At 39.2% G+C, this 17,226-nt stretch overlaps 1 protein-coding gene across 1 annotated transcript; it reads left to right on the top strand.

Annotated features, from left to right (window-relative positions):
* Positions 1-978: 978 nt before the first annotated feature.
* On the top strand, positions 979-15,765 carry FBXL21 (F-box and leucine rich repeat protein 21). Its single transcript, XM_023617660.2, is given in 6 exon segments — positions 979-1,117; positions 7,148-7,280; positions 7,283-7,522; positions 7,979-8,101; positions 11,808-11,979; positions 12,328-15,765. Coding segments are annotated over 5 exon segments (1,311 nt in total). The 5' UTR covers positions 979-1,117; position 7,148; the 3' UTR covers positions 12,972-15,765.
* Positions 15,766-17,226: the final 1,461 nt, after the last annotated feature.

The following is a 17,226-nucleotide window of genomic DNA, read 5'->3' as shown; positions in this document are numbered from 1 at the left end:
AGTAATAAAAAGAAATGAACTATGATACATGCAACAACACAGACGAATCTCAAAACAACTATGCTGAGTGCCAACAGCCACAGAAGAGGACATACAAAGATGAGTATGATTCAATTCATATAAAATTCAAGAAAATGCAAACTAATCTAGCGTCAGAAAGCAGATAGGGGAAGAGTAAAGGAGGGAAAACAGAGGGGCATACAGAAACTTTTGGGAGATAATGTATATGTTCACCATCTTGATTGCAGTGCTGGCTTCAAGGGTGTCGAAACTTATCAAATTGTACATTTTAAGCATGTGCATTTTATTTTGTCAATTATACTCCAACGAAGCTCTTTGTAAAAAAAAAAAAAAAAAAAAAAGCATGAGGGGGATCTATGCGTGTCGATATGGAACTATGTCCACGATGTAGTAAGTAAAAGAGGAAGTTCCAGAACATTAGTATAGTTTGATCTGAGATTTTAAAAAACTAACAAAAAAGTAATAAAATCCTTTTCTCTCACTGTACACTTTTTGGCATACGTATTGAAGTTCTGGTACTTTACACGATGAACTATTGCAGTGGCTATCCCCAGGGAATGAGATGTGGCACAGGACAGGGAGGTGATTTATACACATTTAACATCGAGCTGTTATCATTTTTGATATTTCAAAAGTTTCAAGTATTTGCATATTAATAAAGGGGTGCACTTTCTGGGAGGTTAAGTTCTACAAACCGGGACTGTTAACTCACCGCCATTTGGTGAGGTTGGCTGTCAGTTTTAAGGCGCAGGCGGTCACAGCCATTCCGTCGAAGACCCTCAGGCAGAAAACCTCCCGCTCACCACCTAAGTGGGCGTGCCCTGGACCCCGCAGCGGGCGTGAGCGGGCGCACTCGGACCTCCTGCGGGAGGCGGCGCTGAGCGCATGCGCGGCGGCCTGGGGGCGGGGCCGGCCCGGGCGGGGCAAACCTGTGGGACGCCCTGGGGATGAGGGGTCTTTGCCCCCGGCCCGCCGAGCTCAGTCGCCTCCAGGACTGTGCCCCGTGCGCCTTCGTGGCCGCCGAGGTCCCGCCGCCGCAGCCCGGCCCGCGAACGCCGGGGTCCGCGCAGAGACACGCGCAGTTGCATGTTTAAAGGTAGCCGGTCCTCTGGGGGGCGCGGTGGTCGCTCAGCGCCTTCGAGGGGGCGGCGGGCCGCAGCCCGGTCCCGCCTCAGGCGCGTGGTGACTCGGGGACAGGGAGGCGCCCGAGGTCCTCGCGCTCTCCCAGGCAAGGAGAGGCGTGACTGGCATCCTCAGCCGGCCGCCTGGGGCGGGGGTGGGGGACCCTGAGCAGCGAGCCCACCCCCGGCCGAGACCCCCCGCCGCGCCGCCCCGCCCAGGCTCTGCCCCGGTCGGCCGCCTGGCTGGTGTCCAGCTCGCGTCGGTCGAGTCACCGCGCTTGGTTTCCGCGGGGCCCCGGTTCCCCGAATTCGGGGGGTGAGTTTCGGCGGGGTCAGACCCCTCCCAGCCCTCCCTGCCGCGGGCGCCCGGTGGCGTTCCCAGCACGTGGAGCTGCTGGAAATGCTCAGTGATGGCTGGTACGCGGGCGTGCTTTTGCACGGCCACTGGAAGGGTCGTCGTTTACAGGAGGGTAGTGCCAGAGAGGGTATACTTAGCACGAAGAAATGTCCGCGAACGTGGCCTCCGGCCTCTCCTGGGAGTGGGAAGCCTCTGTCCTCTTTAAGTGGACTGGTTTTGTCTTTAGCACGTGTGCCCAGAAACTTCTCCCAAAACATGAAGTTGAATAAATTATGATGATTTTCTCCTGGAAAAATGTTGCAGAATGCCGTCTCGAATCCTTTGTATTAACTGACAGCTCCCTTAGTGTGTCTAACACGCAGGTGGGACTCTCCCCATTTCGCAAGGCTTCCCTGGGGAGGCCTGGCTTTCCTCTCCCAAAGTCGGGGAGGAGGGCAGGGGGACGAGGACAGGAAGCAGACGCCTGAAGTGCCCCCCATTTAGGGATCAAGAAAGATCGCTCAATTCTAGTTCTGTGTAACCCTCTGCTTGCATCTCAAAAGGTGTTTTGCATCCACATGTATTTTGAAAACTTCCGTTTTCATGAGTCATTTAAAAACAAACATACCTATTCTGAAATTAGAAACTTTTTGGGAAAAAAAAATGTATCTTAATACTGCAGCGAGACTTTCGAGAGTGTGGAAAATTGCTAAATCAATGATAAAATGTGAGAACACCAAAAAGCTGGCAATCACTGCTTTAGGAAAGATGCGTTTGACATAACTACTTCTTATCTATTGTCCTGTTGAAACCTTGATGATACTGTAATTTGATTTTCATGCTTTTAAAAAAATTATAGATTTTAGATTTAGAAGGGAATTTAGAGGTCATGTGGGCTACAATGAGCATAAATATTTTTGACAACGTGCCTAAAAAATTATATTGTGTCCTCTGCTTGAGTTATATTTAGTGGAGGAGGTATGGCCCCTTAGCACAATTCACTCTTTTATTAGAAAGTTATGTGCTTTAAAGCTGTATTTTGGAACAAATCTTCAGCTGTCCTGTCCAGGCCACACCTCCCTTGTCATTGCACGGATGGATGACTGGAACTTCAGATGCCTTATCAGAGGCCATCGGCCTGTGGTGGCAACAATCTGATTTCTCAGTGCCACCTTAGAAAGTTGCTTAAATAAAGGACATTTGCTAATTATTTCTCTTCATTTTCATCTTGCTGCTGCCAGCAAATTTGTCTAGCTGTTTAGATAGTTTTGAATCTTTGTTCTGTTATCTGGAGTGTTTACACAATATTTCTGGTGTTGTGATGATTGCAAACTTGAAACTTTTAAAAGTACTTTCTGCGTGTTCATTTAACCAATCTGGAAGAAGCTAGTGATGGTGCGGAAGATAGTTGCTTCCATTGCTGCCGCAAGGTTGGCTTGGGATGTTCAGTCTTTTGTCTAATCCGACTTGCTTGATCTTTCCCTCAAGAATACTGTGGGAGATTTCTTAGAATAGTTTTAGAGGGTCCGATTCACACGGTCACCTGGTGCACCTGATAAATTAGTAAACATATCAAAAGAGGAAATTGGGTTAGGCTGGTTAGTGAAGCCACTAAGTGGAATTTGAGTCATCATTACATTCTTTCCTAAATGCTAATACACCTGTTTTGTACTCTAGAATTGTGCTGAAAATCAGTGCCAAGCTTGCTTAATTCTCCCTTTATGGAAGTATGGCTTATCACTTGATGGGGCCATGTATTCTGGTGTTGTCTTCTGCCAGCCCGCACCGTTCCAGAGAGTGACTCTGAAACAGTAGTCCAGTTCCTTCAGCAACCAGGGAAGTAATTCATCTGATCCTGAAGACTCCTGTGACCTGATCTGCGATGGGTACTTGCCCACCATCTTCTTATGGGTCTTAGGTAGTGATCCCCTATTTATAGACCCTTACCAGCTTACTTCAGTGTTCTCTAGCATAAAGAGTGGCCTGCAAACACAGAATTAGCCATGTTGATAACTCAGTAGAAAAGTTTCTGCACTAAAAAACTGTGCAGTAAAAAATTCTGATTAGGGGAATACAATAGCCACTTGACTTATCTGTCTTTTATTTGTGGTGTTCCTCTGAAAGTGTGCCTGATAGCTCTTTGCTACCTACTCCTGGAGTGGAATGTGACGGAGAGAGAGCCAGCCTTGCCGTTTTCTGGAAAATGGTGGTTTGAATAGTAGAACAGGTAGCAGTGGGGGAATCAAATTGTAGATGTTTGCTGTAATACTGTCTTCTTGTTTGTCCTCCAAAGCTCTATTTTAGGAGTAAGATTCAGAGATAAGGTGAGAGCTGGCAGGTGGCAGGCACTAGAGGTTTAAGAGAAGTTTTTAGTGGATTAATAGGTTGCCGCCTCCACTTCCTGTGTGTAGTTGAGTTTGGCTTATTAAAGTAATAGAATGTATTTATTTCTTTATTTTTACTTTATGACATTTATTTATGATGCCAAAACAACGAGTGTTATCCTGGTGTAGACCTGTTATTATTGCCTTTTTCACCGGTAGACTGCTTCTAACTGGCAAGTCACTGTGCTAAAATTGGTCACCTCAAAGAAAATATGAATGAATCAATTGAATGGGAATGAATCAATTTATCTATCAATATAAGTGAAAAATTTTAAAACCACAGAAGCATATATTCTGTAAACAGCAGACTAATCAAGCTATATTCATATGGAAATGATAAATAATAAAAGCTATATGTCTGCTTATTTAATTATTAAAGTGTAGTGGTATTGTATGCTGCCAAAAACTGGAAATGAAAGATTTACACAACCTATAAACACATAAATGTAATCATGGACTATCTTAAATTTTTTGTAAAATCTTCCCATGTGTTCATTAAAATGAGAATTTTCAGAGCCCTTTGACTGCTTGATACAAAGTCTTCTATTTTAAGTGCAATTCCTGGCAAGTGTTGCAGTATTTCCACTAACCGGGCTAGTTCTTTTTTATGGACAGGATTCCTTCTGGGTAGAAAAACAGTTTGGGAATCAATAATTTCCTAACAAAAACTCTCAACATATACAATGATAAATAAATATCCTAAGCATAAAAATTATTGGATTTTTACTTATACATTCTGATGAATGTGGTGTTTTTGTGGTATTCTGCCAAACTAGAAAGTGAAATCAGATGGATGTTGGTGAGTACCTCATGGCAGCAGTTACTTCATTTCATTCCTTCAGAGTGAACTGAAGCTTGGAAGCTTTCTTTAGGGGAGAAAGTTGGTAGTTTGAAAAAGAAATGATCAGTGTTTAAAAATGATCTTAATATGTTTAGGCTGAAATTTTTATGTTAAGGTTTCCAAGCTAGTGAAGATCAATTTGTCTTGCATTCTAAAATATAGTTTACTGGTGCTCTTTGCTGTAGAATTATTTTATACAAAATTTATGATTTGTGGATGAGTTTTATGCTTTGAAAATTAATGCACACTAGGAAAAAGAAAATTAAAGTGTTGTTTTAATAGAATTATTGGTACATAATATCCTTTATTTATGGCGATTGTATCAGTGAATTGGCAATTTAACGATTTTACTAAATACACAGTTTTAACAGTCAATCCATGTTACATACAGTCAGATTTAATAGAGTACCATTGCTTTGTTTAGAACTGCAAGGCAATTTTCTAACCTGGTATTTAGATGAAGTCTTTGTTTCATTTTTTGGCTTCACTACTTTTCTGGTGAAGGATTATTAGGGATAACTTTTTTTGTGATACCTTACTGAAATTTTAACTGTCCATCCTGTAGGCTACCCAATAAAACAGTTAGAAGCAAAATGTCAGTAAGTGTGCTCCACATCAGAGTTAGAATCGAGTGTCCATTCCTTTACCTTCCCTGGGCCATTATTGGGATTAAAGAGGAGATCAGCTCTTTCAAGATAACATCTGCTTTGAATTCCTGATGTCAGCAGTTTCGTATATTCTACGTTGTATTGCTGGGCCAGTTCTCAGCTACGCAAGTCACTGGTTTAGGCAGATTAAAATGTGTGTAGTAGCTCTTTTGCCTGATGCTTTGCAACTATTTTTGCTTTCCATTTCAGTTTCCAAACCCAAAGGCGACCTTTCATTTTGTTCTGTGATTTTATGTCAGTCTTCGTTCTGGGATCCACTCTCTTCTGAGGTTAAGAAGTGTTTCCCATCAGACAGAGTGACTCACAAGACAGAGAGATTTTCATATTAAATAAATATTTTATTAGATTTGAAGGTATCTTTCAGTTGTGGCACTGAATCTTCCGTATATACATTCCCAACATTCAAGGGTGAAAAGGGGGTTAAATACTCAACCAAAGTTAAATAAAGTTCAGAACTGCTCTTACCATTATTTTACCTCTGAAATAATTGTACACTTTGGATTCTTATATAAAATACATAAGATAAGCCCATATACCTGGGTTTATCCAGACCTGAAATTTGTTGGAACTTACTTGTGTCTCAGGCTGACTAATAACCTGGAGATTCGTGTTTCCTTTGTTGGGGAAGAATGCTCATTCCTTTGCTATTTTTCATTGGCTGGTGAGGGTCAAGTGTGCGGCCTGCACAGACTCCGTCCCTCCATATCCACGTTCTCTAGAGCTCCTGCATCTTGAGTGTCATCCGACAATTGTCACAGATTGTTTGACTTTTTGTTAGAATTGTGCTTCGACTTAAGTAATGAAATTTGTTCAGAAAAATGCATTGGACAAGTTAACAACAATTGCCTCGTTTATTGAGCCCTTACTATGTGTTGGCACTTAAGGTACTTTAATCCTCACAGCAACCTTATGAGACAGTAACAGCTGTTCTCCCTGCTTTTCAGATGAGGAAACTGAGGCCTAGATTAATTTGCTCAGACAAGATCACATGGTTAGTAAACGGCAGAGCTGGGACTTAGCCAGCCCTATGCTTTTTATTATAATGTGCTATCTCTCAGACCCCCGACTTCTTAGCACGATTGCTTTGTGATGCTTCCTTCTCTGTAGGAGACAGTAAGAAGACAGTAATTAGCCAAGAACAAACCTGGGACGTATGCTGCTTCCTTGGACATTTCCTCTTGGAAGCCTCTTCGCCATCCTCTCCTACATACAAACTCAAATATGTGCCACGGCCTTATCCTTCCATTGCAGTTGTCCCAATTTCAGTGACGGCATTTATCGTGGTGCTTCACCATTTGACAATAGATCTTTGAGAACAGGTTTCCTCTTATTTATCTCTATATCTGCAGCACATAGCAGTACTTATCAATGCATGAAAGGGAAAGATTACTATTAAAATTGTCTTGAGCTGGGGCTGGCCTGGTGGCGTACTGGTTAAGTTCACGTGCTCTGTTTCAGTGGCTCAGGGTTCACCAGTTTGGATCCTAGGTGTCGACTTACACGCTGCTCATCCAGCTGTGCTGAGGCAGCCTCCCACGTAGAAGAACTAGAAGGATGTACAACAGGATATATAACTATGTACTGGGGTTTCGGGGAGAAAAAAAAAAAGAGGAAGATTGGCAACAGATGTTGGCTCAGGGCTAATCTTCCTCACCCCCAAAAAAATTGTCTTAGACTGTTTTTCATTTTCTGATGTTGTCATTCTATAGTTAGACCACAAATATATGGTGGGAATCTGGAAAAAATTATCACTTAACATTTTTTAATGTTTACAGAATGAAGAGGAAGAGTTTATCTGTTGTGAATAAAGTTGTCCAATCTTCACCAGCAGTGAAACAGCCAAAACTTGGGTTCTACTCTTCTCTCAACCAAACTCACACGTACACTGTTCTTCTAGACTGTTTGCGTCTAGGAGTTTGCCTCACCACGTAGTGTTACGCATTTTTCAGTATCTTCCTTTAATAGATCGGGCCCAGGCATCTTCTGTATGTAGGAGATGGAATGAAGTTTTTAATATCCCTGACCTTTGGAGAAAGTTTGAATTTGAACTGAACCAGTCAGCAACTTCGTCTTTTAAATCCACTCATCCTGATCTCATTCAGCAGATTATTAAAAGGCATGCTGCCCATCTCCGGTATGTCAGCTTTAAGGTAAGAAAAATAAGCTTTAAATAGAAACAGTAACTTAAATTTTGTTAACAACATTTTGGTATATCTAGATCCTTATATTGAAACATTGAATTTTGGAGAATTTTTATCCCAAACGATTTCCTGTTTTCCCTTAGTTATTTGCATGGATTAAGAGGTAGACCTTGAATTATCAGTGAATAACTTAAGCTTCAGTTTCCTTCATCTGGATGTTATTATTAGAGTTCAGGTGGTTGTAGAAGATTTGAAAGTATGAAGTGCTTAGAAAGTTGATTTGTCATCATCTCTATTCCTCACTTTTTATCTGAGACATTTTTAATAAAGAAAAAATACTAATTTATTTTCTAACTTAAAGGGATCAATACAATTTTGCAACTGAATTCTGTTAAACAATTATGTTCCCAGTAACTTTCTGATAAGTTACCTTCAGGAAATTAAGATTTAAAATTGTCTTTATAGGTTGATAGCAGTACTGAATCAGCAGAGGCTGCCTGTGATATACTTTCTCAGCTGGTAAATTGTTCTCTCCAGACCTTGGACTTGATTTCAATGGCCAACCCAAGTTTTATGAATGTGTCAAAGGTAAAGATGCCAGGCTTTTTTGTAAGATATACTAAAATTCTTAAATATTGTCAAACTAGGCAAAAAAGATTCTGTTGACTAGCGCTTATATTTGCTAAAATAGCTAATGCAAGGTTTCATTCTTTAGATATATTTTCTGATTTTAGTAATTATTTCCACAATAGATGTCATTAATATAAAATCTGGATGTTATACTTACGGTTTCCAAGTTTACTTAGTTTCTTTGAATATAGAGAGTGTAGGGCCCATAGTGGATGTCTTTCCTGTAATTCTGTAGTCTCTCAATTGGAGGTGGGACGTAATATTTAATTAAATGAACTATTAGTTACGATCGTATTTGAGTCGATATACTAGAAATTCCAAAACAACAATGGCTTAAAAAACATGACTAAAGTTTATTTCTCTTACATTAAACAAATCCATAGGTGAGACAGTTTATAACTGGTATGAAATTATTAGGAGCCCAGACCCCTCCAGCCACTCCATTCTCACCAAGGTGTTTTTTCATTTTTATTGTCCAAGATGGCTTTCTGAGCTCCAGCCATCAAGTCCCTTGTTCTAGACAGCTGGGTGGAAGAAATGGGGGAAGAAGGGCATGCCCTCATTTCAAGGAGACTAGCCCTAAGTACCACATAATGCTTCTGTTTATGTCTCATTGGCCAAAACTTAGCTCAGTGGCCACAGCAGATTTCTGAGAGGCTAGGAGAGTCTTTTAGCTGCGTGGCAATGTGCCAAGCTAAAAATTGGGACTAGATTACCAAAAGAAAAAAGATGAATGGTTGTTAGGAAGCAACTAGCAGTCTGTGCCACAGAAACTAATAAGTCTTCTCTTCATTCAGGCTTCAACTTGAATGCCGTCTCCTCAGAGAGGCCTTCCGTGACCACCTTTGCTAAAACACACCCACTCCTCCACTTCCCTCTCTACTATTACAATATTTTATTTTCTTTCTCTCATTCATCGATACTTGAAATTACCTTATTGATTTAGCATGTTTATTCTCTTCTCCCCCGACCAAAACATAAACTCCTTGTTCATTTACCATTTTAAACACAGAATTAGAATAGTGGCCGATATACAATAAGCAGTAAATTATGGTTGTCAGTAAAATTGGCTAATGGAAATCTTCCTATAGAAGAGGATGGGGAGCCAGCCCTCATGGCCTAGCAGTTAAAGTTTGGCACGCTCCACTTCAGTGGCCCAGGTTCGGTTCCCCAGACGTGGAAACCACACCACTCATCTGTCAGCAGCCATGCTGTGGCAGTGGCTCACATAGAAGGACTAGAAGGACCTACAACTAGAATATACAACTATGCACTGGGGCATTGGGGAGGGGAAAAAAAAGGGAATATTGACAACACATGTTAGCTCAGGGCAAATCTTTCCTAGCCGGAAAAAAAAAATCTAAAAAACAAAGAAGAGGATAGAGTAATAGTAGCATCTTCTTTCTCATAAACTGGGTCATGGCTGTCTTTCGCCAAGCATTTCTGCCAGGCTGTTTATCTTTTTAAGAGATATGCTGAAAAAAAATAGGTCATTTAGGGATTAGAGTAATATAAGTAATCAGATGAAAACTTACTCCCTCTAAAGAGTTATCTCCTTGTTTATGAACTGTGGAATCAGACGAGCCTGAAATTCTTAGATTCTAGGCTGTCTCTAACGCTGCACTTCAGCTGCCAGGGCCAACTTCTAGGTTAGCGGATGCAGTCACCAGCAATCAGCAGGCTTCCTTCCAAGCTCTGCCTCCACAGTAAGAGGAGCTCTGTGGCTTCTGGCAAAGTCGCAGGTCCCTCTGAGCCTCAGTTTTTTCATTTGTAAACTGAAGAAAAATAAGATAAAAGTACAGCATTTTGCTAGGTGTGAAAAGTGCTAAACAAACATATTGTTACTATAAGGAAATTTGTACTCTAATGCTGAAATGTGTCCTTCAAGACTAACAGAGCCCATTGAGAGTTGATTAAAAGGAAAATAAACCTTATATTTCTTAAGAAAAAAGAGTGATATATTTATGTTTCTCTAACAATTTTTGGTACTATGAAATTTAGTAAAGTGTTCTAGCCATCTACCATTTAAAAGTTTGTGCAAATCAGTTTACAATTAGTGTAAACCAATAAGTTTTATAAATAATTAAGATTTATAATCAATTTGGTCATTCTAATAGGGACAACAGAACCTTTGGGAGACTCCAAATTGATTTTGAAAGAGGACAAATGGTCATGCATGGTATTGGTTTCTAGACTTTGTATCTTTATTAAAAAATACTGGATCTTGTGGCTGGCCTGGTGGCGTCGTGGTTAAGTTCGTGTGCTCCACTTTGGCATCCTGGGGTTCGTGGGTTTAGACCTACATACCACTCACCAAGGCATGCTGTGGTGGCATTCCACATATAAAATGGAAGAAGATTGGCACAGATGTTAGCTCAGGGCCAATCTTCCTCAAGCAAAAAGAGGCAGATTGGCAAGAAATGTTAGCTCAGGGCCAGTCTTCCTCACCAAAAGAAAACAAAAACAAAAACAAAAAAACTGGATCTGAAAACTTGTGAAATTCTACTCATTTTTAAGTCAAACTATAAATAAGCTTTAGTCCGTCAATCTTCAAAACATAGAAAGTTTTCAAAACATATCTTTGTTTAGATAATTTACTAGCAAAAAGCATGTCACTGAAGAATATGACATCATTTATTCATTTATTCATCAACAAATATTTATTGACCTTCTACTGTGTGCCAGATACTATTGTAGATGCTGGATTATATGAGTGAATAAAATAGATAAAAATTCTATTCCTTCTAGGGCAGGGGTTGAAGAGGTCCAGATAGTACATATTTTAGGCTTTGCGGGCCATACAGTTCTGCTGCAATTCTTTTGTTGCAGTGCCACTCAGCCCTAGCATTGTAGTGAGAAAGCAGACATAGACAATACATAAATGGAGCAGCATGGCTATGTTACAAACAGACTTTAATTATGGACACTGAAAGAGTTGCATATAATTTTCACATGGCACAAAATGTTATTCTTTAAAAATATTTTTCAACCATTTAAAAATGTGAAAACCGGGACTGGCCTGTTGATGTAGTGGTTAAGTTCATGCACTCTGCTTCGGTGGCCCAGGGTTCGCGGGTTCAGATCCCAGGCAGGGGCCTACACACCACTCATCAAGCCATGCTGTGGCAGCATTCCACATGCAAGATAAAGGAAGATTGGCACAGATGTTAGCTCAGTGACAGTCTTCCTTAAGCAAAAAGAGGAAGATTAGCAACAGATGTTAGCTCAGGGCCAATCTTCCTCACCAGAAAAAACAAAGTAAAACACATTTTAATTCATGAACCATACAATAACAGAGTGTGGACTGGATTTGGCTGGCAGACCATAATTTGCCCCACCCCTATTCTAGGAAATAAATGTAATTATATCCTTTTAATATTGAAAACCAAATCCTTAACATTGAAAATAATTAGAAGACATTTACAATATCTTTGAAACTTCTTCCTTTCTCACCATTCCGTTTATCAAGTGTGAAAGTATGAAACTATATTGTGTTATAAAAATGTCTTCTACTGGCTAATGATACTTGGAAAAACAGTAATATGTTGATTGCTTTTACTATGTTGTTGTAAGCATATGTTGATCTGGTTTTAATAAGATATTTGATTGAAGCTGTAGGTTTGTGAATAATGTTTTCATAATTTTTTTCTTATTGCCATCCAAGTCTCATTTTGTGTCAGCACTTACACTTGTGTTTGTCAACTCAAAATCATTATCGTCAATCAAAATTGAAGGCACACCAGTGGATGACCCTTCACTGAAGATTTTGGTGGCCAATAATAGTGACACTCTAACACTCCTAAAAATGAGCAGCTGTCCTTATGTTTCATCTGATGGTAGGTTGTATTTTTTTAAGCTTGCATGATATTTTTTATTATAGTAATAGTAACAGTGCAATTTCTTATTGAAAACTACATGCTTATGAAACATAATTCATTAATCTTTTTTCAGAAGAGTCTTAATCTGCAAGCTAGATATAGTTTAAATTGCTTCTCTTAGGAGTATCTTAGTTATATATATATTTTATTATATGTATAATTATGTATCTTGACATCTCCTCAGAAATCGTTAGATGGCTATTTTAGCAAATGATGAATAACTAATATCAAATTTAAATTTACAAAATGTTATATTAGTGTCAGTATGATTCTTTGTTCTTAAGAATTTTTCCCCATTTCCCGCAGGAATCCTTTGTGTAGCTGATCACTGTCAAGGCCTTAGAGAACTGGCATTGAATTATTACATTCTAAGTGATGAACTTCTCCTGGCCCTTTCAAGTGAGACTCATGTTAACCTTGAACATCTTCGAATTGATGTTGTGAGTGAAAATCCTGGACAAATTAAATTTCATTCCATTAAAAAACAAAGTTGGGATGCACTTATTAAACACTCCCCTGGAGTTAATGTTGTTATGTACTTCTTTTTATACGAAGAGGAATTTGAGACATTCTTCACGGAAGAATCCCCTGTCACTCACCTTTATTTCGGTCGGTCAGTAAGCAAAGCGGTCCTAGGACGGATAGGTCCTAACTGCCCACGCCTAGTTGAGTTAGTGGTGTGTGCAAACGGTCTTCAGACTCTTGATAATGAGCTGATCTGTATTGCTCAACACTGTAAAAACTTAACAGCCTTGGGCCTCAGTGCATGTGAAGTTCGCTGCAGTGCCTTGGTTGAGTTTGTGAGGCTGTGTGGGAGGAGGCTCGCGCAGCTCTCTGTGATGGAGGAGGTTCTGACCCCCGATGGGGATTACGGCCTGGATAAAATTCACACTGAGGTCTCCAAATACCTGGGAAGAACGTGGTTCCCGGACGTCATGCCTGTCTGGTAGCTGGCTACCAGAGATTCTTCACTTTTTTTGTCAGTAAGATTAGCTTCTTTCTGTCTATGCAGACATAAATTTTAAGATGTATTGCTGAAATATTTTAGATAAAATATTTTATTTGCAAATTGTCTTAATGGATTGCAGCAGAAACATTTGAAAAAATAGGAGAAATTTGAAAAGCCAGAAATTTCCGTAAATAGAGTACAGATGCTATATTGTGGATTAGTTCATAGGCTAAAGACTACAGATGGTTTCTAGATAAGCTCCTCAGCCTTCCTTGAAGTCATATTTTACCTTGCTAAATAAATTTATAATATTGAGCTTTGGATCCTTTAAATTATGCATTTACAGCTTTATATTACTTTACTTGTTTTTGTTTCATCTTGGTATTAATATATTTTACAAAATATTTAGTATTAAAAACAAGAGTAAAATCAAAATATAGATATAGAGATTGGCTTAATTGTACTTCATTTTTAGCACTATATAAGATGATATTGTGATTCAATAGACAACTTCTAATTTCCAATGCACTTTGAATTCTATTTTATTATATTAACTTGGGAGAAAATGCGCATTAGATTAAAATTAAATAACGCTAGTTCATTTTATAAAGGTACTGTGATTCTGAATTGATGAAATACACTACTGAGATAAAAAAGTAACTCTTGCAGAGTGTGTTTGGGGGGAATCAGTATTTACTCATCTGCTTCTGTGTATCTGGAACTATGCCAGATCCTTTGCAGAAGTGATCTTATTATTTAGTCAGTAACACGGCTAAAACTCTTTAATGGCTGTGTATTGCCTTTAGAATGAAGGTATATCCTTAAAATGATGCACAAAACCCTACAAGGTCTGGCTCCTCCCTGCCTCTTTGCCCTCATTTTCTTCCTACAGCTGCCCCTTGCCCTTCTGCTCCCGTTCTCCTTCAGTTCCTTAGGACTGCCATGCACGCTCTAGTCAGAGGGCGTTTGTGCGTATTCTTCTTTCTACTTTAATTACCCTATTTGCTCCCTCAGATCTTTGCGTTAGATGTCATTTCCTGAGGGGATCCTCCGGGACTCTCAGCACTCTGTGACCTCCCTTTGTGGCGCTTATCACTATTGTAATTTGCCAATACTTGTGTAATTATTACCTGCTTATTCCATTGCACTGTGAACTCCATCAGTGGAAGAGCACTGTTAGGTTTTACTCACTATTGTGTCCCCAGTGTCTAGCATAATATTTAGCACGCAGCAGGCACTCAGTAAATTTTAAGCTTTCTTTTTCAAACTTGTTCCCCTAAGTCCTCCTCCCATCTTAAATTTTTCTACAAAATCAGTTAAACTAAAAATAATTAGAAATATGTTCGTTATTTTTCAGTTTCAAATATTTTTTAATTAGGAAAAAATTTTTAAATATTCTCACCTATTAAGAAGTTAGAATACACTGTGATTTGTAAGTGGTGATTTAAAAAAATAGCTCATTTTATATCGCTTCATGTAGAGACTGTACTTGTGCACACATTGTCACCACTCTACCAAATTCTTTGTCGCTGTGAGCTCTGTAAGAGCAGGCATCTCACCTCATTTACCTTCATGTTTGAAACTCTCAGAACAGTCTGTAGCACATTAAATGCTAGTGGAGCTGATGTTGCTGGTTAAAAAGTAAAACCAGTTTCTTAAAGACAGTTATTACTATTGCAGATCATATCAGCTATAGCTTAAGATTTCAGGAGAGTGCAGAAGCAGCCTGTAATAGGGAACTTAAAGTCTGATGAGAGTAACAGGACAAACAAACAGAAAGGAAAGGGATAACTGAGATGGAGGGCCCGGGCTGGTTGGAGATTAGAGTGATGGTGGAAATACTGAAGCCATAAACCTCCCGTCTCACCTGGTGTTACTTTAAGTATATATACCTTAATGGTAAGGTGATCGAAGGCCAGTGTTGTTTGCCCTAGAAGGATAACGAAGCAAAACCCAGGGGGCCTAGAGAAGGGAGGTCAAGGGGGAGTTTCTCCTCTTAGCCCACTAGCATAGAGAAAAAGTGAGTACCAATGGCCTCTTTTACATCCAATGAGAAGCTGCTGCTCTAAATGGTGGTCTCTAGGGGCCCGGTAGTCAAAGGTAGTTAATTAAGTACTGTAATGACTCTTAGAGCAAAACTCAGAGTAAAATTGTTGAGCTCGATTAAATGACCCTGGTTGTTCTGGCTTATTGGGTTGGTAAATTGAAGAGCAAACATTTTTAGGACAACCAAAACCAAGACAAGGAAATAGAAATTTTGATGCTTCGTCTAATGAAAATGTCTCTATTTACTTTGGAAATCTATGAAAAGTTGTAAGATTAAAGGATTCTAGATGAATGAGTTTGATATTACATGAATTTCAAGCATTAGGCTTTGAAAAATATTTTAGTTCTGTAAGAAAACTTGTTCATGTTAAAAATATTTCTGTGTATGTGTTAGAGAGTTCTGGAAAAGTTGAGACAATTTTGTGGGCAAAATGTAAAAAGAATGGGAGAAAAGGTTCTCTTGTAGGTGGTATTGAAGAGATGCAAAAATAAGATTCTCATATTTTTGTTTTTCCTCCCTTTTAAGCCTTGCAGACCTCATTTGTATTATACTAAATACTGAGGAGATGGGTAGATTTTAAAGTTGCATGTATTGCCGTTAATATGATAAATGTTGTCATGAGGATGTAAGAATTCTTCCCTCTCTAGGTCTGGCTTCTTAAATTGGCCACTTATCTTGTTCTCCCATTAAATTGCTTTCCTCCAGGAAACTCAAAATATTTTCTAAATAAAAGTTGCTTTTGTTCCTATTCGTTCATATTTGGTCATTGAACCTAGTAGCTGACGCCACAGTTCTTTCAGTACATATTATACTCACTTTCACTGAGGAAAAATAAGTTACTCAGTGCTATTGCTTCTCTGTCATTTGAACCTTTACAGTACTTTAATCTAAGCTCCACATTTTGACAGTCAAACTTAAAAGAAAAGGAAATTAAAAAACAAACCCAAAACAAAAAACCCTCTGCTATGAGGCACCAGAGGGCGCTGTGTTCCAAGAAAGAAGTCCTTTAGTCTAAGGGTTGCGTTTCCCTTCAACAGATGAGAGTGCTTGGCCAATGCTAGGTGGAAGGCAGTGTTCTGGCTCTACTGTGGGGAAGCCCTCCAATCCAGGTAGTGAATCTGGTTTTTAAAACAATCACTTCAGAAAGTTGATTACTTAGATGGCTAAGCATATATTTCATTGTTCACACATTTTAGAGCTTCTTTAAAAATTGCCTTTAAGGTCTGTGTGCTATTTCCTTTTTTGTGTTCTCAATGGGAGCACAGGCTTTGTCCTTTGAAAACAAATGTAATTTCTGGAAACAACCTAAAGTTATTTGGCACTAGGGAGATAAATAAGGTAGATGGCTAAACCAGACTGTGCTGGTTATAGTTTTCTTTCTTTTCTTTTTCTTTTTTTTTTTTGTTTGTGGAAGATTAGCCCTGAGCTAACATCTGCTGCCAATCCTCCTCTTTTTGTGGAGGAAGACTGGCCCTGAGCTGATATCTGTACCCATCTCTCTCTACTTTATATGTGGGACGCCTACCACAGCATGGCAGGCCAAGCGGTGCCAAATCTGCACCTGGGATCCAAACTGGTGAACCCTGGGCCGCCGAAGCAGAATCTGCAAACTTATCTGCTGGGCCATGGGGCCAGCCCCAGTTTTCTTTTTTTTTTAACAAAAAGTTAAATTCTTAATTCGCTAGCATTGTATAAGATGTTATGACACAGTAGAGAGTAGTATCTAACTGGATATGAGAAATTACCAATTGTGTTGTATAGTCTCCTAATATGTAAGAGTTGTCATTAACTCTTTTGTCTTCCTAGCCACCAACCTTTAGGTCCTGTTACCTCTATAAGGTATTATTCATAATAATAAGTACTCATGAAATCACCTTCAGCAGTGATAATAACTTAAATTTTTCCATGTGGTCCTTCCCTATCCAGTCCTGAAGTAACTTGTGTTCATTATTTGCTTGATTTCCTTTTTATATATTTTATCACATATATATGTGTTCCTAAAAATTGTGTTTTGGTTTTAATTGTTTTGAGTTTATAAAAAGAGTATCATGCTATATGCGATCTTTTGGACTCTTTCTTTTTTACTCAAAATTGTATTGCTATGATTCATCCATTTTGTTGTGTTTAGCTGAGGTTCATTTATTGCGATTGCTGTATAATATTCCATTCTATAACTAAGCCACAGTTTATTTGTTTGTGTCACTGTGAT

Source organism: Equus caballus, chromosome 14 (assembly GCF_041296265.1).
Source record: "Equus caballus isolate H_3958 breed thoroughbred chromosome 14, TB-T2T, whole genome shotgun sequence".
NCBI classification, from domain to species: domain Eukaryota; kingdom Metazoa; phylum Chordata; class Mammalia; order Perissodactyla; family Equidae; genus Equus; species Equus caballus.
This window is presented reverse-complemented; position numbering and strand designations above follow the sequence as displayed.